We start from the raw sequence: 24101 nt of genomic DNA, 5'->3' as shown, positions 1-24101 counted from the left end.
GCACTAGTGGGGTCAGCACCAGAGGTGCCGCTTACCGCCCGCTCAAACGCGGGTGTGTGGTCGCCAGAATCCCGTGTCTGGGTCTCCCAGAACTTGTCTCCCCCTTTCCAGCTCAGCCTGCACCTCAGGAATGGCTGCCGGCGTTCTGTGAAGAGGGGCGGACCGTGGGCGTGCCTCAGACAAAGTGCGGGAAACTGGCTTCCCACTTTGCCCAGTGTGAGGGCTGGAGTATGTAAAGTAGACTCCAGCCCTCGGCGCTGACGTTCTGTACAGCGTCCCGCCCTTCCCCTGACTGGCAGGCCTGGGGGCGGGAACGAAACGAAACTAGGCCGCAAAAGCCGGGGACTCGAGTAATAAGCGCGGCCGTCATACATGCACGGCCAGCGCGGAAGTCCCCGGCGCACCACAAGTCCCAGCCGCGCCGCAGCGTAAACTGACAGCAGCGGCCGGCGCGGCAGTTCCCAATACATAGACTCACTCAGCAGAGCTGTAGTGAGTAGTGGCACAAGCGCGCGGCGCTGTTGTCCCCGGCGCACTAACACACCCAGCAATGCTGCAGTGTGTCTGCGTCTGTATGGGGACACAGAGTACCTCGATGTAGCAGGGCCATGTCCCTGACGATACTCAGCTCCATGTCCAGCAGATTCCCCAGGGGCTGTGGATGGAGCGCGGTCTCAGTGCCTGGAGACCGGTAAAATCCCACTTCACCCAGAGCCCTAAGGGGGATGGGGAAGGATGCAGCATGTGGGCTCCAGCCTCCGTACCCGCAATGGGTACCTCAACCTTAACAAACACCGCCGACAAAAGTGGGGTGAGAAGGGAGCATGCTGGGGGCCCTAGTATGGGCCCTCTTTTCTTCCATCCGACATAGCAGCTGCTGCTGACTAAACAGTGGAGCTATGCGTGGATGTCTGACCTCCTTCGCACAAAGCATGAAAACTGAGGAGCCCGTGATCCCACGGGGGGTGTATAGGCAGAAGGGGAGGGGCCTTACACTTTTAAGTGTAATGCTTTGTGTGGCCTCCGGAGGCAGTAGCTATACACCCAATTGTCTGGGTCTCCCAATTAGGAGCGACAAAGAAATAAAGAAAACTCTTTGAATGGGAAGGTGTGTCCAAACTTTTGGTCTGTACTGTACTTAGACACAATGTGTCTATATTAAATTATATAATAAAAATGTAACCTCTAAATTTACCCAAATCTGATATTTCCTCTCTTTTGGGACACTGCCTACCCCCCTCTACCCCTACACTGTCTATTACAGACTGGAATACAGGGGAACCTTGGGTAACGAGAACAATCCGTTCTGGGACTGTGCTTGTTAACCAAGTTACTCACTCAGCAAAGCAAGATTTCCCATAGGAAGTCATTGCAATGCTGACGATTCGTTCCACAACTTGTTAAATGTCCCATCCTGGTCCCCTATTGTGCCATTCCACACACGCACACATACGCACAAACATGCACACGCACGCACAAGCACGCACAAGCACGCACACACACATATTATACTCACATTACCTTCCGTTCCCTCGCCGGTCTCCTGGGACTTGCTGTTCGCTGGTACGGGCTGTTTATCGGTAACCATCACGACGAGGGCGGAACTTCTGCACCCAGAGCGCTGACGTCAAAGGTAGGAGCCGCTTGCTTCTGATTGGCCACCGCGCTGCCTTTGAGTAGCGTCTGACAGCCGAAGTTCCTGCTTCGTCGCTATGGTTGCCGATACACATCCTGGAGCAGCGAACTACAGGACCCAGGAGGCCGGCGATAGAACTGAAGGTGCACATATTATGCTCACCTTACCTTCCGTTCCATCGCCGGCCTCCTGGGTCTTGTAGTGCGCCGCGAGGATTCCTCCTTCGTCGCAATGAGCCGGCGAACTACAAGAACCATGAGACCGGCGATGGAACGGAACATAAGGTGAGCATAATACTGTATGTGTGTGCGTGCGTGCGTGTTTGTGTGGACTGCAAGTGCAGGTCAGAGTGCGGTGGATGTACGGAACCGGAAGTGTGTGCGGTGAGTATTTTGCTCGTACAGCAAAGCTTTCTCGTAAACAGAGTTACAAATTTACAGAAAAGCTTTGCTTGTTAAGCGAAATTCTCGTTAACTGGGTTACTCGTTAAGAGAGGTTCCACCGTACACCTTTTATGTACATAACACTGATTTTCTGTGTCCCCATGCTTTACACTGCAGCTCTGCTTATCTAAAGCATCCGCTTTTTTCTGTACAAGCTCATGTGATGCATCTGTTTCATTGTCCTCTGGTTCCAGATTAGCTGCAGACCCCATTATTTCTTAAAAGGGTTATCCCATCATATGGACATGCATAGTGTTATATAGTGTGACCACTAGGTGGCGCCAAACTTTGTGACTATTGTAAGTGTGGAAATGGCAGATTGCTATTATTTTTTCCAATTTACTTAATTACTGGCGGACATCACCATCAAGAGAAATTCAACGAGTCAATATCACCGTTAATATTTATTATTTTTTCCAACCATAAAATGAATATAAAGCTGAAAACATATTTACAAAAAAAATAAAATAAAAAGACAATCCATTTGACCACAAAGCCCCAAAATTTCCCACCCGGAATTCACAGAACCGTCGCCTCGTATGACACAAAAGCTCAAGTTGGACAGGGAAAAAAAACCCAAAAAACTAAAAAACCTCAAAAGGAGCACTGATGGCGCCAGGGGAACCTGTCCATCAGGTGCCGCAGATATGGCGCCACCTTTTATTGGTAGTACCATAAGTTATGAGGGCTGCAAAATGACCCCCCCAAAAAATATAAAAATTTGGCATCCTGCAAAGTGAGAAGGGATGAGCGGCGAGACAGATAACCAAAAGGAATGGAAAGTAAAACAGTCCATGTGTCAGGAGGGGGGGCTTTAAGGGGATCTGCCTCAGGTCATGTGATGTAATGAAAATGGCTGATAACAGGGAACAATGGCTGTGCGTTTAGTATTCCTTTAATGGCTGGGATAATCCCATATGCTGTAAAAACCTGTGTAATACTGATGATCTGGCAACAACGGCCCCAAAGAAACACCGTTAAGGGGCACTCCGAGGACTGGAGACCACATAAAACCGCCCCACGTTCAGAATGAATACACCTCCCATTATACGCCTGTATTGAGGGATGGGAGCAGTTTACGGATTAATACATATTGCCCGAAAATCTGACTGTCAAGCGCCTCCTAGCAAGGTGCTAGATAATCAGGCGTACCCTGAATTTTTCTCTTTTTTTTGGCATAGATCAGATGTCTGTACAACCCCCCTCCCCCTATATATATATATATATATATATATATATATATATATATATATATATATATATATATATATATATATATATATATATTGTAAAAAGGGCATTAAAAATTAAAAAGAAATAAAAAAAAAGTCCCTGTCCATTGGAGCTATGGTGGTCCGGCTGCACACTCTTCCAGCGGCGTACATGGCTGAGGCTCAGGACAGGACCAGGGGGGGCGGGAGTTTGATGCTGATGACCAATGCTAAGGATCAATCCTCATGATCTCCGCCGTGGACGGGCAGCTTCATGTGACAGCGCCGGCTGCCGTGTGATCGCTCTCAGGCGGCACTAACTCACTTTGTGTCATGTGCATAGACGTGGATGAACCCACAAGATCCGGCGCCATCTTCACAGTAAAAGCAATAAACATAATGTACAGGCGGCTCCGGCCGACGCTTCCCCAAATACATAGAAAGAAATCAACTCCTTCCACTGTGACGCCGGCGATGGCCGTAACTCCGATCGCTGCCGCTGTACGATGACCTCCGACTTCTGTGAAGAGCAGATATAATATCAGAAAGAATGACCCCCGAGCGTTAGAACTGCAGCATATACATAATATTACGGTATTACACACCTGGACCGGCGGTTGTAGCTGCGAGATCTGTAATGGGAGGGACTTCTGCTACGGCTGCGGCTCCGACTGTCATAGCTGTCATATGTGTAGGATCGGCTCCTGGAAGACGGAAGAAAGGGCGATAAGTGAATTCTCCAGCATTGTAACATTCATGTACATGTAAGGTTGTGTACAAAGTCCGTGAGGCCGGAAAGGAGGAACCGAGGCCGTATTATAGCACTTATATTCTTATGTATAGGGGCAGTATTATAGTAGTTATATTCTTGTATATAGGGGCAGTATTATAGTAGTTATATTCTTGTACATAGGGGCAGTATTATAGTAGTTATATTCTTGTACATAGGGGCAGTATTATAGTAGTTATATTCTTGTACATAGGGGGCAGTATTATAGTAGTTATATTCTTGTACATAGGGGCAGTATTCTAGTAGTTATATTCTTGTATATAGGGGCAGTATTATAGTAGTTATATTCCTGTACATAGGGGGCAGTATTATAGTAGTTATATTCCTGTACATAGGGGGCAGTATTATAGTAGTTATATTCTTGTATATAGGGGCAGTATTATAGTAGTTATATTCTTGTACATAGCGGCAGTATTATAGCAGTTATATTCTTGTAGATAGGGGGCAGTATTATAGTAGATATATTCTTGTACATAGGAGGAGTATTATAGTAGTTATATTCTTGTACATAGGAGCAGTATTATAGTAGTTATATTCTTGTACATAGGGGGCAGTATTATAGTAGTTATATTCTTGTACATAGGGGGCAGTATTATAGTAGTTATATTCTTGTATATAGGGGGCAGTATTATAGTAGTTATATTCTTGTACATAGGGGGCAGTATTATAGTAGATATATTCTTGTACATAAGAGCAGTATTATAGTAGTTATATTCTTGTATATAGGGGCAGTATTATAGTAGTTATATTCTTGTACATAGGGGCAGTATTATAGTAGTTATATTCTTGTACATAGGAGTATTATAGTAGTTATATTCTTGTACATAGCGGCAGTATTATAGCAGTTATATTCTTGTAGATAGGGGGCAGTATTATAGTAGATATATTCTTGTACATAGGAGGAGTATTATAGTAGTTATATTCTTGTACATAGGGGCAGTATTATAGTAGTTATATTCTTGTACATAGGGGCAGTATTATAGTAGTTATATTCTTGTACATAGGGGCAGTATTATAGTAGTTATATTCTTGTACATAGCGGCAGTATTATAGCAGTTATATTCTTGTAGATAGGGGGCAGTATTATAGTAGATATATTCTTGTACATAGGAGGAGTATTATAGTAGTTATATTCTTGTACATAGGGGCAGTATTATAGTAGTTATATTCTTGTACATAGCGGCAGTATTATAGCAGTTATATTCTTGTAGATAGGGGGCAGTATTATAGTAGATATATTCTTGTACATAGGGGCAGTATTATAGTAGTTATATTCTTGTACATAGGAGCAGTATTATAGTAGTTATATTCTTGTATATAGGGGGCAGTATTATAGTAGTTATATTCTTGTACATAGGGGGCAGTATTATAGTAGTTATATTCTTGTATATAGGGGGCAGTATTATAGTAGTTATATTCTTGTACATAGGGGGCAGTATTATAGTAGTTATATTCTTGTACATAGGGGGCAGTATTATAGTAGTTATATTCTTGTATATAGGGGGCAGTATTATAGTAGATATATTCTTGTACATAGGAGGAGTATTATAGTAGTTATATTCTTGTACATAGGAGCAGTATTATAGTAGTTATATTCTTGTACATAGGGGGCAGTATTATAGTAGTTATATTCTTGTACATAGGGGGCAGTATTATAGTAGTTATATTCTTGTACATAGGGGGCAGTATTATAGAAGTTATATTCTTGTATATAGGGGGCAGTATTATAGTAGTTATATTCTTGTACATAGGGGGCAGTATTATAGTAGATATATTCTTGTACATAAGAGCAGTATTATAGTAGTTATATTCTTGTATATAGGGGCAGTATTATAGTAGTTATATTCTTGTACATAGGGGCAGTATTATAGTAGTTATATTCTTGTACATAGGGGGCAGTATTATAGTAGTTATATTCTTGTACATAGGAGTATTATAGTAGTTATATTCTTGTACATAGCGGCAGTATTATAGCAGTTATATTCTTGTAGATAGGGGGCAGTATTATAGTAGTTATATTCTTGTACATAGGAGTATTATAGTAGTTATATTCTTGTACATAGGGGCAGTATTATAGTAGTTATATTCTTGTATATAGGGGCAGTATTATAGTAGTTATATTCTTGTACATAGCGGGCAGTATTATAGTAGATATATTCTTGTACATAGGAGCAGTATTATAGTAGTTATGTTCTTGTACATAGGAGCAGTATTATAGTAGTTATATTCTTGTACATAGGGGCAGTATTATAGTAGTTATATTCTTGTACATAGGAGCAGTATTATAGTAGTTATGTTCTTGTACATAGGAGTAGTATTATAGTAGTTATATTCTTGTACATAGGGGCAGTATTATAGTAGCTATATTCTTGTATATAGGAGGAGTATTATAGTAGTTATATTCTTGTACATAGGGGCAGTATTATAGTAGTTATATTCTTGTATATAGGAGGAGTATTGTAGTAGTTATATTCTTGTACATAGGGGCAGTATTATAGTAGTTATATCCTTGTATATAGGGGCAGTATTATAGTAGTTATATTCCTGTACATAGGGGCAGTATTATAGTAGTTATATTCTTGTACATAGCGGCAGTATTATAGCAGTTATATTCTTGTAGATAGGGGGCAGTATTATAGTAGTTATATTCTTGTACATAGGAGTATTATAGTAGTTATATTCTTGTACATAGGGGCAGTATTATAGTAGTTATATTCTTGTATATAGGGGCAGTATTATAGTAGTTATATTCTTGTACATAGCGGGCAGTATTATAGTAGATATATTCTTGTACATAGGAGCAGTATTATAGTAGTTATGTTCTTGTACATAGGAGCAGTATTATAGTAGTTATATTCTTGTACATAGGGGGCAGTATTATAGTAGATATATTCTTGTACATAAGAGCAGTATTATAGTAGTTATATTCTTGTATATAGGGGCAGTATTATAGTAGTTATATTCTTGTACATAGGGGCAGTATTATAGTAGTTATATTCTTGTACATAGGGGGCAGTATTATAGTAGTTATATTCTTGTACATAGGAGTATTATAGTAGTTATATTCTTGTACATAGCGGCAGTATTATAGCAGTTATATTCTTGTAGATAGGGGGCAGTATTATAGTAGTTATATTCTTGTACATAGGAGTATTATAGTAGTTATATTCTTGTACATAGGGGCAGTATTATAGTAGTTATATTCTTGTATATAGGGGCAGTATTATAGTAGTTATATTCTTGTACATAGCGGGCAGTATTATAGTAGATATATTCTTGTACATAGGAGCAGTATTATAGTAGTTATGTTCTTGTACATAGGAGCAGTATTATAGTAGTTATATTCTTGTACATAGGGGCAGTATTATAGTAGTTATATTCTTGTACATAGGAGCAGTATTATAGTAGTTATGTTCTTGTACATAGGAGTAGTATTATAGTAGTTATATTCTTGTACATAGGGGCAGTATTATAGTAGCTATATTCTTGTATATAGGAGGAGTATTATAGTAGTTATATTCTTGTACATAGGGGCAGTATTATAGTAGTTATATTCTTGTATATAGGAGGAGTATTGTAGTAGTTATATTCTTGTACATAGGGGCAGTATTATAGTAGTTATATCCTTGTATATAGGGGCAGTATTATAGTAGTTATATTCCTGTACATAGGGGCAGTATTATAGTAGTTATATTCTTGTACATAGCGGCAGTATTATAGCAGTTATATTCTTGTAGATAGGGGGCAGTATTATAGTAGTTATATTCTTGTACATAGGAGTATTATAGTAGTTATATTCTTGTACATAGGGGCAGTATTATAGTAGTTATATTCTTGTATATAGGGGCAGTATTATAGTAGTTATATTCTTGTACATAGCGGGCAGTATTATAGTAGATATATTCTTGTACATAGGAGCAGTATTATAGTAGTTATGTTCTTGTACATAGGAGCAGTATTATAGTAGTTATATTCTTGTACATAGGGGCAGTATTATAGTAGTTATATTCTTGTACATAGGAGCAGTATTATAGTAGTTATGTTCTTGTACATAGGAGTAGTATTATAGTAGTTATATTCTTGTACATAGGGGCAGTATTATAGTAGCTATATTCTTGTATATAGGAGGAGTATTATAGTAGTTATATTCTTGTACATAGGGGCAGTATTATAGTAGTTATATTCTTGTATATAGGAGGAGTATTGTAGTAGTTATATTCTTGTACATAGGGGCAGTATTATAGTAGTTATATCCTTGTATATAGGGGCAGTATTATAGTAGTTATATTCCTGTACATAGGGGCAGTATTATAGTAGTTATATTCTTGTATATAGGAGCAGTATTATAGTAGTTATATTCTTGTACATAGGAGCAGTATTATAGTAGTTATATTCTTGTACATAGGAGCAGTATTATAGTAGTTATATTCTTGTATATAGGGGCAGTATTATAGTAGTTATATTCTTGTACATAGGGGGCAGTATTATAGTATATATTCTTGTACATAAGAGCAGTATTATAGTAGTTATATTCTTGTATATAGGGGCAGTATTATAGTAGTTATATTCTTGTACATAGGGGCAGTATTATAGTAGTTATATTCTTGTACATAGGGGGCAGTATTATAGTAGTTATATTCTTGTACATAGGGGGCAGTATTATAGTAGTTATATTCTTGTACATAGGAGTATTATAGTAGTTATATTCTTGTACATAGGGGCAGTATTATAGTAGTTATATTCTTGTATATAGGGGCAGTATTATAGTAGTTATATTCTTGTACATAGGGGCAGTATTATAGTAGTTATATTCTTGTAGATAGGGGGCAGTATTATAGTAGTTATATTCCTGTACATAGGGGCAGTATTATAGTAGTTATATTCTTGTATATAGGAGGAGTATTGTAGTAGTTATATTCTTGTACATAGGGGCAGTATTATAGTAGTTATATTCTTGTACATAGCGGCAGTATTATAGCAGTTATATTCTTGTAGATAGGGGGCAGTATTATAGTAGATATATTCTTGTACATAGGGGCAGTATTATAGTAGTTATATTCTTGTACATAGGGGCAGTATTATAGTAGTTATATTCTTGTACATAGGAGTATTATAGTAGTTATATTCTTGTACATAGGGGCAGTATTATAGTAGTTATATTCTTGTATAAAGGGGCAGTATTATAGTAGTTATATTCTTGTACATAGGAGCAGTATTATAGTAGTTATATTCTTGTACATAGGGGCAGTATTATAGTAGTTATATTCTTGTATATAGGGGCAGTATTATAGTAGTTATATTCTTGTACATAGGAGCAGTATTATAGTAGATATATTCTTGTACATAGGAGCAGTATTATAGTAGTTATGTTCTTGTACATAGGAGCAGTATTATAGTAGTTATATTCTTGTACATAGGAGCAGTATTATAGTAGTTATGTTCTTGTACATAGGAGCAGTATTATAGTAGTTATATTCTTGTACATAGGGGCAGTATTATAGTAGTTATATTCTTGTACATAGGAGCAGTATTATAGTAGTTATGTTCTTGTACATAGGAGTAGTATTATAGTAGTTATATTCTTGTACATAGGGGCAGTATTATAGTAGCTATATTCTTGTATATAGGAGGAGTATTATAGTAGTTATATTCTTGTACATAGGGGCAGTATTATAGTAGTTATATTCTTGTATATAGGAGGAGTATTGTAGTAGTTATATTCTTGTACATAGGGGCAGTATTATAGTAGTTATATCCTTGTATATAGGGGCAGTATTATAGTAGTTATATTCCTGTACATAGGGGCAGTATTATAGTAGTTATATTCTTGTATATAGGAGCAGTATTATAGTAGTTATATTCTTGTACATAGGAGCAGTATTATAGTAGTTATATTCTTGTATATAGGGGCAGTATTATAGTAGTTATATTCTTGTACATAGGGGGCAGTATTATAGTAGATATATTCTTGTACATAAGAGCAGTATTATAGTAGTTATATTCTTGTATATAGGGGCAGTATTATAGTAGTTATATTCTTGTACATAGGGGCAGTATTATAGTAGTTATATTCTTGTACATAGGGGGCAGTATTATAGTAGTTATATACCTGTACATAGGGGCAGTATTATAGTAGTTATATTCTTGTATATAGGAGGAGTATTGTAGTAGTTATATTCTTGTACATAGGGGCAGTATTATAGTAGTTATATTCTTGTACATAGCGGCAGTATTATAGCAGTTATATTCTTGTAGATAGGGGGCAGTATTATAGTAGATATATTCTTGTATATAGGAGCAGTATTATAGTAGTTATATTCTTGTACATAGGAGCAGTATTATAGTAGTTATATTCTTGTACATAGGAGCAGTATTATAGTAGTTATATTCTTGTATATAGGGGCAGTATTATAGTAGTTATATTCTTGTACATAGGGGGCAGTATTATAGTATATATTCTTGTACATAAGAGCAGTATTATAGTAGTTATATTCTTGTATATAGGGGCAGTATTATAGTAGTTATATTCTTGTACATAGGGGCAGTATTATAGTAGTTATATTCTTGTACATAGGGGGCAGTATTATAGTAGTTATATTCTTGTACATAGGGGGCAGTATTATAGTAGTTATATTCTTGTACATAGGAGTATTATAGTAGTTATATTCTTGTACATAGGGGCAGTATTATAGTAGTTATATTCTTGTATATAGGGGCAGTATTATAGTAGTTATATTCTTGTACATAGGAGTATTATAGTAGTTATATTCTTGTACATAGGGGCAGTATTATAGTAGCTATATTCTTGTATATAGGAGGAGTATTATAGTAGTTATATTCTTGTACATAGGGGCAGTATTATAGTAGTTATATTCTTGTATATAGGAGGAGTATTGTAGTAGTTATATTCTTGTACATAGGGGCAGTATTATAGTAGTTATATCCTTGTATATAGGGGCAGTATTATAGTAGTTATATTCCTGTACATAGGGGCAGTATTATAGTAGTTATATTCTTGTATATAGGAGCAATATTATAGTAGTTATATTCTTGTACATAGGAGCAGTATTATAGTAGTTATATTCTTGTATATAGGGGCAGTATTATAGTAGTTATATTCTTGTACATAGGGGGCAGTATTATAGTAGATATATTCTTGTACATAAGAGCAGTATTATAGTAGTTATATTCTTGTATATAGGGGCAGTATTATAGTAGTTATATTCTTGTACATAGGGGCAGTATTATAGTAGTTATATTCTTGCACATAGGGGGCAGTATTATAGTAGTTATATTCTTGTACATAGGGGGCAGTATTATAGTAGTTATATTCTTGTACATAGGAGTATTATAGTAGTTATATTCTTGTACATAGGGGCAGTATTATAGTAGTTATATTCTTGTATATAGGGGCAGTATTATAGTAGTTATATTCTTGTACATAGGGGCAGTATTATAGTAGTTATATTCTTGTAGATAGGGGGCAGTATTATAGTAGTTATATTCCTGTACATAGGGGCAGTATTATAGTAGTTATATTCTTGTATATAGGAGGAGTATTGTAGTAGTTATATTCTTGTACATAGGGGCAGTATTATAGTAGTTATATTCTTGTACATAGGGGCAGTATTATAGTAGTTATATCCTTGTATATAGGGGCAGTATTCTAGTAGTTATATTCCTGTACATAGGGGCAGTATTATAGTAGTTATATTCTTGTATATAGGAGCAGTATTATAGTAGTTATATTCTTGTATATAGGGGCAGTATTATAGTAGTTATATTCTTGTACATAGGGGGCAGTATTATAGTAGATATATTCTTGTACATAAGAGCAGTATTATAGTAGTTATATTCTTGTATATAGGGGCAGTATTATAGTAGTTATATTCTTGTACATAGGAGCAGTATTATAGTAGTTATATTCTTGTACATAGGGGCAGTATTATAGTAGTTATATTCTTGTACATAGGGGGCAGTATTATAGTAGCTATATTCTTGTACATGTTTCTCGTTGAAGGGCTTGATTTGCACGTTGCTGTATTATACCCTCTATGTACGTGGAAGGTTTATTATAGTAACTCGCATACCTGGATCTTTTGCGGTGACGATCGTAAGAGACACTTCTTGAGCGGCTCCTGCTGTATTAACCATAATTATGTTAGTAAAGTTAATACACAATGTACAAGGACCTCAGAACATTTTGAATACAGGAATAATTTACTCAAAATGTGCACTATAGCCAAATTTACTGGTGCAAAAAAACAAAACAACACAATGAAAATGGCAAAGAAGATGTATAAAGAAAGAATAAAGATGGAATAAAACTGAAATAAATCATGGTGTATTTGTCAGTTTTGGGGGCTTGGATGGTTCTGTCGGTGCTTGTATAAAATCATCTCACCTATAACTTCTGGAGCTGCCGTAGGACCGGCTGTGCGTCCGCGATCTGTAGTCACTATAGCGCCTCCGGCTACGACTTCTGGTGTAACTGGACCTGAAAAAGATGGTGTCGCTAATTCAGTGGATCCCAGATCCCTTCATCCCCCCCGTGTAATATGGACGCCTCTATGGAAGCGCCCACTCTGGATTGATGATACAAGTGCGGGGCGTTCCTTACCTGGATGAAGAACTAGACTGAACAGACCGACTCCTCGACCTGCTCGAAGACGGGGATCGTGACCGGCCACTTGAAGGTGTCTGGGATTTGCTGTGACTCCTGGCCTTACTGCTCGATCGGCTTCCCTCCTCTTGGCTTGAAGACTTTTCCTCGCTGGAACTTTCCTGGTTCCTCGGTCGCTGGTTAAGACGAGCCGTCTTCCGCACTTCATCGAAAAGCGACCCCGGCCTCACTTTGTTGATACTTTTAATCTCGATTCTCAGACCATGAGCCTTCTTTTGCAGTTCAGCCGGTGTGACCACCGGCACAACCGTTGGCTTGGGAGTCTGCACGATGGTGGGACCTTGGACCGGCTTCCATTTATTATCGACAGCTGCCGTTTCGGAGGTGCCAGCCTCCTCGCTTTGTAACGTCGGTACAGGTGGACTTTCTTCTTTGACTTGAATGCTTTCCCCCGAGGCGGGAAGAGCGCTTGTAGAAGGGGAAGAAATCTGGTCGGTGTTTCCGGCGGTGGCATTTCCCGGAGTGCCGCCTCTAGAACTTGCCCCGAGTTTAATCTTTGGCAACGATCGATGAGATGTAAAAGCTTTAATATCATCGGACGTGTGCTCGACAGTCGTAGGTTTTATTGGACTTTTCCCAACTTTTGATAACGGCTCCACATCTCCTGTCTTTCCGGTTTGTGGCTCCGTGACGCTTTTATCCACGTGCAGAGACCCTTCGGTTGTGTTCTTGCTCTCTGTAGACAATGTCTTATCTAGAAGCAAGTCTTTTGGGTTGCTTCCTTTATTCTGAACATTATCGGCTCCACCCGCCATCTCTTCATCCTCCTCTTCCTCTCCGAACTCTAGCGGCGGCTGCCAGTGGAAGGTCTGCAGCTTCTTCTTCTGAGCTTTTTGCTTCTTTTCTTTAGTCTTTTTGGATTTGTCCTTCGCTTTGCTCTTGGATCGGCTCTTCTTCACGCTTTTCTTCCCGGAGCGCCGCTTGTGTTTCTTCGACTTGCTTTTATGTTCAGGGGTGGAGTCCTCCATCGGCAGAGTTTTGGAAAGTTTTTCGTCAGCTTGTGGTAGGGGCAATGGTTCGGATGGTGGCGTTTTTAAGGGTCTCACTTCTTCGGCTTCGGATTCAGAACTAGCTTCTCCTTCCTCCTTTCCAGAAGATGCTGCTTCCTCTGTTACATTTGCGTTCTGAGAGACAGATATAATGTCCTCCTTTACGAGGCCAACGTTTTCCTCTAACACGTCGCTCTCCAAGACTTTCTCTACGCTGGACATTTCCGCCTGGGTGCAGTCTTCCTCAGTTTTGGTCTGGTTCTGCTCCGTATCAGGCTCCTCTTCGCACTTTTTTTCTTCCCCTATGCCGCTGTTGAGGCAATTATTTTCCAGTAACGTCTTGGTGGTCCTCAGTAATCTTTTGGTGAACTCCTCTCCTTCCGTGTCAGAGGACGAGTTGGAATGAGGACCACTTCCCACACTTTTTGGAGAAACGGAATTCTCTAAATCCCCTTTTTCTTTGCGTCGTCCTTTCCTTTCCTTTTTCAATGAATAGTGGAAAGAATCAATGACATTGTTGATTTCGCTGGGTGAAGAACTGTCGTACGACGAGGACACGGCTCCCTCTGGAGGTGACGAGCTGCTGCTGCGACTCAGAGATCGGGAGTAGGTTCTGCTATGGGATCGGTAAGAGAAACGGTCTTTCGATCTACGACGATAGCTTGAGCTCCTGTCGGAATAATCGCTGTGCTCGCTTTCCGAGCTGGAGTGCTTCTTTCGATAGGACTCTCTTCTGACCTTGCTCGGACCGTATTTGCTTTGGGTTGGAAGGACATTAGAGGCACTGGTCTTAATCTGTGGGATCCGCTCATAAGAAGGCTTCCAGGGCTTCTGTCCAGGCTTCCATCGGGAAGGAGGAGGACTGTCGCTTAGAGAAATCACATGAACGTTCTCATTTGTGACAAAGGCAAGGACAGAGTCACCCGTCAACTTGGTACTTGCCGATTTTCCTTGATGAGCGGCTGCTCCAGATTTGCTTCGGGATGGCTCCTTCTTTTTGGGAGAGACTGAAGAAGGCTTTGTCCTCTTAGATGAGCGAGAGTTGGACATATTTTTGCTTCTGGATCTCGATTTGCTGTGGGATCTACTTCTGGACACTGATTTGCTTCTTGATCTTCCACTTCTGGAATAAGATCTTGACCTAGATTTGGAACGGCTGGAATGACGGGAAGATTTCTGCTCTTTATCGGATCGAGACCAGCCCCTCTTAGAAGAATCTCTGGAAGACGACGATGCCGATCTCTGCATTCGCTCGTGGGAATACTTTTTCCTTTTGCTTGACGACTCTTCTAGGTGAGATCCTGAAGACTCTTCCTTCTTCTTGTGCTTTTTTGAATGTTTTATCTTCTTGGATTTCTTTTTATGCTTCACCTTCTTATCCTTCTTCCTGGTTTTTGAGCTTGACGCTCGGTCCCTGCTGCTGTCTGAATGATAACCGTCGTGGGACCAGGAACTGGATCTTGATCTCGGAGACAAACTTCCTTCATCCCAACGAGTGGAGAGACGTTCACTGAGTCTAAAGAAAGATGGTGGCATTGTTTTATTACTACGGAGATATTCTCAAAAAAAAAACAAAAAACCAGCCATTACTAACACCAGGTCACATCACCGATGCACCAACATGCATCCGGTCCAACTTTTCAGGACTCGCATGTAAGAGGACCCCTGACGTGGGCTGTGATCTTGCGAATTTATGGACCCGACACCTCATGTATTTTATACATCATTGTCATCTTTATATTGCACATTTTTACACTTTCCTCTAGTGTTGGTTGGGTGTCTGTCCTGTGGCGTGCACTTATATATAATAGCGCAGGGCAACGGGCAACTCCAACTTTGTTTTTTTTGGAATTTGGTTTCCAAAACCGAACCTCAGACTTGAGGTTCGCTCACCTCTAGTACAGATCCGAGTAATATCCTATATTATACTCCAGAGCTGCACTCACTATTCTGCTGGTGCAGTCACTGTGTATATACATTACATTACTGATGATGCGTTACCTCCTGTATTATACTCCAGAGCTGCACTCACTATTCTGCTGGTGCAGTCACTGTGTACATACATTACATTACTGATCCTGAGTTACCTCTTGTATTATACTCCAGAGCTGCACTCACTATTCTGCTGGTGCAGTCACTGTGTACATACATTACATTACTGATCCTGAGTTACCTCCTGTATTATACTCCAGAGCTGCACTCACTATTCTGCTGGTGCAGTCACTGTGTACATACATTACATTACTGATCCTGAGTTAACTCCTGTATTATACTCCAGAGCTGCACTCACTATTCTGCTGGAGGAGTCACTGTGTACATACATTACATTACTGATCCTGAGTTACCTCCTGTATTATACTCCAGAGCTGCACTCACTATTCTGCTGGAGCAGTCACTGTGTACATACATTACTGATCCTGAGTTACCTCCTGTATTATACTCCAGAGCTGCACTCACTATTCTGCTGGTGCAGTCACTGTGTACATACATTACTGATCCTGAGTTACCTCCTGTATTATACTCTAGAGCTGCACTCACTATTCTGCTGGTGGAGTCGCTGTGTACATACATTACTGATCCTGAGTTACCTCCTGTATTATACTCCAGAGCTGCACTCACTATTCTGCTGGTGCAGTCACTGTGTACATACATTACATTACTGATCCTGAGTTACCTCCTGTATTATACTCTAGAGCTGCACTCACTATTCTGCTGGTGGAGTCGCTGTGTACATACATTACTGATCCTTTCTCATTATCTGTGATAATAGCAGCAGACTTGCGGCTGTATGTAATAGTTGACATCTCTGGAGCATTTGTCTCTTACTTGTCGCCCTTGCTCCACTTTTCCCCACTTGGCGGTTTATACGCCTTCAGTCTCTGCATTTCTTCCTTCCAATGTGGAGGGGTTTCGCTGCTTTCCCCGTCTTCATTGGACTCTGAGTGAGATCTGGATCGCGGGGGGGTGTGATAGCGCTGGAAAGAGGCACAAGAACATCGGGGTAAACTATACCTGTGAGAGAAGTGGTTTACAGGGGTCTCCCCCAGAGAAGAATAATGGACTATTGAATATAGACCCCATCACTTACTATTGTGCCGCGGCCACGGATTTTTCTACCAGATTTCGTTATGGAGCCTTTGGTTTGCTCATTCGTTTCTGGAATCGCGGGAGACGTTTTCCTACATGAAACGCCACAAAATTACAAATTGAATAACATCAGTTTACTTTCTTACAATATATATTTTTTTTATTTTATAAGACGCCCCACAAATTTAGAGAAGTTAAATAGGAAAAAATAATTTTTAATGTTAACATGAAAGTCCGTCTTATAATTCTAGTGCTCACCAGAGGGGGGCAGCGATGGTGGATCGGCTCAGGAAGGCAATAGGAGGCAGGGCAGGCGATGCAGTGGGCATGGAGGGTCAGCGATACTGCGGGCTCGGGGGTGTCGAGGTGGGGGCGGGCACCATTGATCTGCCGGCAGGGTGCAGGGTTGACATTGCAGTGGAACGTCTCAGGTGGGGGGGGTCACAGGACGGGGTATCTCGGTGGTTGATGTCATTGATCTAACTGCGGGCTCCAATAAATCCCCCGGACATGGCTTACTGTGGTGGAGCAGGGTCATAGGACATGTCCACCTGCCATTGATCTGCAGGTGGGTGGGCTGCAGGGGTGTCACAAAACTGGGTGTCTTGGTGGCGGGTGCATTGAGCTGACTGCAAGCTCCATTGATTCGCCCGCGGCTGACGTCATGAACATCAATAAAATGGCCGCGGAGTCCTATCTGTGCACGTGCCACCTCCGTGGCCATTTTCTTGAAGTCAATCACGTCAACTGCGGGCGATTCAATGGAGCTCACAGTCAGTTCAAAGCACGCCGAGACATCCTGTCCTGTGACCCTCCATCAGGCCGGCTGCCCGCACATCAATGGCGCCTGCGACGACACCCCCCGAGTGTGTCCTGTGACCCTGTCTCCTATGACCCTGCTACAGCATTGCTGCCCCAGTAAGCCATATCCGTTTTGTAAGACGCACCCCCATATTTGGGGGAAAAGAAGGGAATTTTGTTTACTTACCGTAAATTCCTTTTCTTCTAGCTCCAATTGGGAGACCCAGACAATTGGGTGTATAGCTTCTGCCTCCGGAGGCCACACAAAGTATTACACTTAAAAGTGTAAACCCCTCCCCTCTGCTATACACCCCCCGTGCATCACGGGCTCCTCAGTTTTGGTGCAAAAGCAGGAAGGAGGAAACTTATAAATTGGTCTAAGGTAAATTCAATCCGAAGGATGTTCGGAGAACTTAAACCATGAACCAAAAGAACAATTCAACATGAACAACATGTGTACACAAAAGAACAACAGCCTGAAGGGAACAGGGGCGGGAGCTGGGTCTCCCAATAGGAGCTAGAAGAAAAGGAATTTACGGTAAGTAAACAAAATTCCCTTCTTCTTTGTCGCTCCATTGGGAGACCCAGACAATTGGGACGTCCAAAAGCAGTCCCTGGGTGGGTAAAGAATACCCCGGTAATAGAGCCGAAAGACGGCCCCTTCCTACAGGTGGGCAACCGCCGCCTGGAGGACTCGCCTACCTAAGCTGGCATCTGCCGAAGCGTAGGTATGCACCTGATAGTGCTTCGTGAAAGTGTGCAGACTCGACCAGGTAGCCGCCTGACACACCTGCTGAGCCGTAGCCTGGTGCCGCAATGCCCAGGACGCACCCACGGCTCTGGTAGAATGGGCTTTCAGTCCTGAAGGAACCGGAAGGCCAGAAGAACGGTAGGCTTCAAGAATTGGTTCCTTGATCCACCGAGCCAAGGTTGACTTGGAAGCCTGCGACCCTTTACGCTGGCCAGCGACAAGGACAAAGAGCGCATCCGAGCGGCGCAGGGGCGCCGTACGAGAAATGTAGAGTCTGAGTGCTCTCACAAGATCTAACAAGTGCAAATCCTTTTCACATTGGTGAACTGGATGAGGACAAAAAGAAGGTAAGGAGATATCCTGATTGAGATGAAAAGGGGATACCACCTTCGGGAGAAATTCCGGAACCGGACGCAGAACCACCTTGTCCTGGTGAAACACCAGGAAGGGAGCTTTGCATGACAGCGCTGCTAGCTCAGACACTCTGCGAAGTGATGTGACTGCCACTAGGAAGACCACCTTCTGCGAGAGGCGAGAAAGAGAAATATCTCTCATTGGCTCGAAAGGTGGTTTCTGAAGAGCCATTAGCACCCTGTTCAGATCCCAGGGTTCTAGCGGGCGCTTGTAAGGGGGGACTATGTGGCAAACCCCCTGCAGGAACGTGCGTACTTGCGGAAGCCTTGCTAGACGCTTTTGAAAAAATACAGAGAGCGCCGAGACTTGTCCCTTAAGAGAGCCGAGAGACAGCCCCTTTTCCATTCCGGATTGAAGGAAAGACAGAAAAGTGGGCAAGGCAAATGGCCATGGAATAAAACCCTGATCAGAGCACCAGGATAAGAAGATCCTCCACGTCCTGTGGTAGATCTTGGCTGACGTTGGTTTCCTGGCCTGTCTCATAGTGGCAATGACGTCTTGAGATAACCCTGAAGACGCTAGGATCCAGGACTCAATGGCCACACAGTCAGGTTGAGGGCCGCAGAATTCAGATGGAAAAATGGCCCTTGAGACAGCAAGTCTGGTCGGTCTGGTAGTGCCCACGGTTGACCCACCGTGAGATGCCACAGATCCGGGTACCACGACCTCCTCGGCCAGTCTGGGGCGACGAGGAGGGCGCGGCGGCAGTCGGACCTGATCTTGCGTAACACTCTGGGCAGCAGTGCCAGAGGAGGAAAGACATAAGGCAGTCGAAACTGCGACCAATCCTGAACTAAGGCGTTTGCCGCCAGAGCTCTGTGATCTTGAGACCGCGCCATGAATGCCGGGACCTTGTTGTTGTGCCGGGACGCCATTAGGTCGACGTCCGGCTTCCCCCAGCGGTAACAGATCTCCTGAAACACGTCCGGGTGAAGAGACCATTCCCCTGCGTCCATGCCCTGGCGACTGAGAAAGTCTGCTTCCCAGTTTTCCACGCCCGGGATGTGTACTGCGGAGATGGTGGAGGCTGTGGCTTCCACCCAAAGCAGAATCCGCCGAACTTCCTGGAAGGCTTGCCGACTGCGCGTGCCGCCTTGGTGGTTGATGTATGCCACCGCCGTGGCGTTGTCCGACTGAATTCGGATCTGCCTGCCTTCCAGCCACGGCTGGAACGCCTTCAGGGCAAGATACACTGCCCTTATCTCCAGAACATTGATCTGAAGGGAGGACTCTGGCTGAGTCCAAGTACCCTGAGCCCTGTGGTGGAGGAAGACCGCTCCCCACCCTGACAGACTCGCGTCCGTCGTGACCACAGCCCAGGATGGGGGCAGGAAGGATTTCCCCTTCGACAAAGAAGTGGGAAGAAGCCACCACTGAAGGGATGCCTTGGCTGCCCGAGAAAGGGAGACGTTCCTGTCGAGGGACGTCGATTTCCTGTCCCATTTGCGGAGAATGTCCCATTGTAATGGACGCAGATGAAACTGCGCAAAAGGAACTGCCTCCATTGCTGCCACCATCTTCCCTAGGAAGTGCATGAGGCGTCTCAAGGGGTGCGACTGGGCTCGGAGGAGAGATTGCACCCCTGTCTGTAGTGATCGCTGTTTGTCCAGCGGAAGTTTCACTATCGCTGGGAGAGTGTGAAACTCCATCCCGAGATATGTCAGCGATTGTGACGGTGTCAGTTTTGACTTTGGGAAATTGATGATCCACCCGAACCTCTGGAGAGTCTCCAGAGCAATGTTCAGGCTGTGTTGGCATGCCACTCGAGAGGGGGCCTTGACAAGAAGATCGTCTAAGTAAGGGATCACCGAGTGTCCCTGAGAGTGTAGGACTGCTACCACTGTTGCCATGACCTTGGTGAAGACCCGTGGGGCTGTTGCCAGGCCGAAAGGCAGTGCCACGAACTGAAGGTGTTCGTCCCCGATGGCGAAACGCAGGAAGCGCTGATGCTCTGGTGCAATCGGCACATGGAGATAAGCATCCTTGATGTCGATTGAGGCTAGGAAGTCTCCTTGGGACATCGAGGCGATGATGGAGCGGAGAGATTCCATCCGGAATCGTCTGGTTTTCACGTGTTTGTTGAGCAGTTTGAGGTCCAGGACGGGACGGAAAGATCCGTCCTTTTTTGGTACGACAAACAAGTTGGAGAAAAAACCGTGACCCCATTGCTGAAGGGGAACGGGGATAGCTACTCCTTCTGCCTTCAGAGAGTTCACCGCCTGAAGAAGAGCATCGGCTCGCTCGGGGGGCGGAGATGTTCTGAAGAAACGAATCGGAGGACGAGAATTGAACTCTATCCTGTAACCGTGAGACAGAATGTCTCTCACCCATCGGTCTTGGACATGTGGGAACCAGGCGTCGCAAAAGCGGGAGAGCCTGCCACCGACCGAGGATGCGGTTTGGGGAGTCCGCAAGTCATGAGGAGGCCGCTTTGGGAGCGGTTCCTCCGGCGGTCTTTTTAGGACGTGCCTTAGACCGCCATGCATCATAGTTCCTCTGATCCTTTTGAGGCCTGTTGGACGAGGAGAATTGAGACCTGCCTGAGGGCCGAAAGGACCGAAACCTCGATTGTACCTTCCGTTGTTGAGGTCTGTTAGGTTTGGACTGGGGTAAGGACGAGTCCTTACCCTTGGATTGTTTAATGATTTCATCCAATTGCTCGCCAAACAGGCGGTCGCCAGAAAACGGCAAACCGGTTAAAAACTTCTTGGAAGCAGAGTCTGCCTTCCATTCGCGTAGCCACATGGCCCTGCGGACTGCCACTGAATTGGCGGATGCTACCGCTGTACGGCTCGCAGAGTCTAGTACCGCATTCATGGCGTAGGACGCAAACGCCGACGCCTGAGAGGTTAATGACACAACCTGCGGAGTCGCGGCTCGTGTGAGTGCATTAATCTCAGACTGACAAGCTGAGATAGCTTGGAGTGCCCATACGGCAGCAAATGCCGGAGCAAAGGACGCGCCGATAGCCTCATAGATGGATTTCATCAGGAGCTCTATCTGCCTGTCAGTGGCATCCTTGAGCGATGAACCATCTGCCACTGCAACTATGGATCTGGCCGCCAGTCTAGAGACTGGAGGATCCACCTTGGGACACTGAGCCCAACCCTTGACTACGTCAGGGGGGAAGGGATAACGTGTGTCATGAAGTCGCTTAGTAAAGCGCTTATCCGGAAAAGCTCGGTGCTTCTGGACTGCGTCTTTGAAGTCGGAGTGATCAAGAAACGCACTCCGTGTACGTTTGGGAAACCTAAAATGAAATTTCTCCTGCTGAGAAGCTGACTCCTGAATCGGAAGGGCTGGAGGAGAAAGATCTAACACCTGATTGATTGACGCTATAAGGTCGTTTACTATGGCGTCCCCTTCAGGCGTATCCAGGTTGAGCGCGGCGTCAGGATCAGAGTCCTGATCTGCCACCTCCGCTTCATCCTCCAGAGAGTCCTCATGCTGAGACCCTGAACAGTGTGATGAAGTCGAGGGAATCTCCCAGCGAGCCCGCTTCGTCGGTCTGGGACTGCGGTCCGTGTCGGAGTCCTCCCCGTGGGACCTATGAGTTGACCCAGGAGCACTTTGCTGCTCCGACCGAGGGGGGCATGGGGGCAATGAATCAACAGTGCCCGGGGCCAGTGTTACCGGTCTGGACTGCAAAGCTTCTAGTATCTTAGCAGACCATTTATCCATAGACTCAGAAAGTTTGTCAGCAAATACTGCAAACTCTGTCCCTGTCACCTGGACAGTGGGGGCCGGAGGTTCCACCTGGGCCGGGGGTCCCACCAGTGGCTGAGGCTCCGGCTGAGTGAGTGTCACAGGGGCCGAGCATTGCACACAATGAGGGTAGGTGGAACCTGCAGGAAGCATAGCCGCACATGAGGTACAGGTTGCAAAGTAAGCCTGTGCTTTGGTACCCTTGCTTTTTGCGGACGACATGCTGTTTCTCCTCTTAGAATAATCAGTGAGGGTATATAGCCAAACGCTAACAGTGTGGCCGTACAGAGTAAATGTATACACTATAAGCATATAAATATACACTTCGGCACCCAGGGGGCCAGCACCTAGTAACAGGTGCGGCTTACCGACCGCTCCCAGCGGTTGTGTGACCACCAGATCCCTGCCTGGGCCTCCCAGAGCTGTGGAGCTCAGTTGTCTCCCCTCTGAAGTTCTCCAGCGTCTTGTAGCAATGGCTGCCGGCGTTCTGAGAGGAGGAGGGGGCTGTGGGCGTGCCTGTAAAAGTGCGGGAATCTGGTGCCCCACGGTGCTCAGTGAGGGGGGAGGAGGATACAAAGTATGCTCCTGCCCTCAGCGCTGACGTCCAGTGCAGCGTCCCGCCCTTACCCCTGACTGGCAGGCCCGGGGGCGGGAAAATGCTGCACTAGGCCGCAAAAGCCGGGGACTAAAGTTATAAGCGCGGCCGGCAAACAAGCGCGGCCAGCGCGGTAGTCCCGGCGCACTAACACACCCAGCAGCTGCTGCAGTGTCTATTACCCAGGCGCACTATGCGCCGTCCCCAAGGGGACACAGAGTACCTCAGAGTCGCAGGGCCTTGTCCCTGATGATACCCGGCTCCTGTCCAGCAGATTCCCCCAGGGGCTGCGGAGGGAGCGCGGTCCCAGTGCCTGGTGACCGGTCAGGATCCCACTTCACCCAGAGCCCCTAAGGGATGGGGAAGGAAAACAGCATGTGGCTCCTGCCTATGTACCCGCAATGGGTACCTCAACCTTAACAGCACCGCCGACCAGAGTGGGGTGAGAAGGGAGCATGCTGGGGGCCCTATATGGGCCCACTTTTCTTCCATCCGATATAGTCAGCAGCTGCTGCTGACTAAAATGTGGAGCTTGCGTGGATGTGTGCCTCCTTCCACAAAGCAATAAAAACTGAGGAGCCCGTGATGCACGGGGGGGGTGTATAGGCAGAGGGGAGGGGTTTACACTTTTAAGTGTAATGCTTTGTGTGACCTCCGGAGGCAGAAGCTATACACCCAATTGTCTGGGTCTCCCAATGGAGCGACAAAGAAAGAAACAGTGTGTCTTACAAGCCAGAAAATATGTTGTGGATGTGTAATAATATATATTATATATATACACATACAGTACAGACCAAAGGTTTGGACACACCTTCTCATCTCTAGAACAACTGTTAAGAGGAGACTTTGTGCAGCAGCCTTCATGGTAAAATAGCTGCTAGGAAACCACTGCTAAGGACAGGCAACAATCAGAAGAGACTTGTTTGGGCTAAAGAACACAAGGAATGGACATTAGACCAGTGGAAATCTGTGCTTTGGTCTGATGAGTCCAAATTT

The 24101-nt window shown here is 44.0% G+C and overlaps 1 protein-coding gene across 3 annotated transcripts in view; it reads right to left on the bottom strand.

The window, feature by feature from the left end:
• Window positions 1-2470: 2470 nt before the first annotated feature.
• Window positions 2471-24101, bottom strand: part of NKTR (natural killer cell triggering receptor) — an 89730-nt gene continuing 68099 nt past the window's right edge. For 2 of the 3 annotated variants that reach the window (XM_075315737.1, XM_075315740.1), the window contains 7 exons: window positions 16841-16931; window positions 16579-16727; window positions 12701-15268; window positions 12485-12577; window positions 12171-12221; window positions 3896-3994; window positions 2471-3810 (listed from right to left, as the gene is read on the bottom strand). In XM_075315737.1, the coding sequence (XP_075171852.1) occupies window positions 3738-3810; window positions 3896-3994; window positions 12171-12221; window positions 12485-12577; window positions 12701-15268; window positions 16579-16727; window positions 16841-16931 (3124 nt within the window). In that variant the 3' untranslated portion in view covers window positions 2471-3737. The remainder of the gene's footprint in view (window positions 3811-3895; window positions 3995-12170; window positions 12222-12484; window positions 12578-12700; window positions 15269-16578; window positions 16728-16840; window positions 16932-24101) is intronic. The other variant, XM_075315738.1, reaches the window with a different exon arrangement.

This window comes from Anomaloglossus baeobatrachus, chromosome 6 (genome assembly GCF_048569485.1).
Source record: "Anomaloglossus baeobatrachus isolate aAnoBae1 chromosome 6, aAnoBae1.hap1, whole genome shotgun sequence".
NCBI classification, from domain to species: Eukaryota; Metazoa; Chordata; class Amphibia; order Anura; family Aromobatidae; genus Anomaloglossus; species Anomaloglossus baeobatrachus.
Note: the sequence above shows the minus strand (reverse complement) of the source record. Positions and strands in the feature narration are given on the sequence as shown.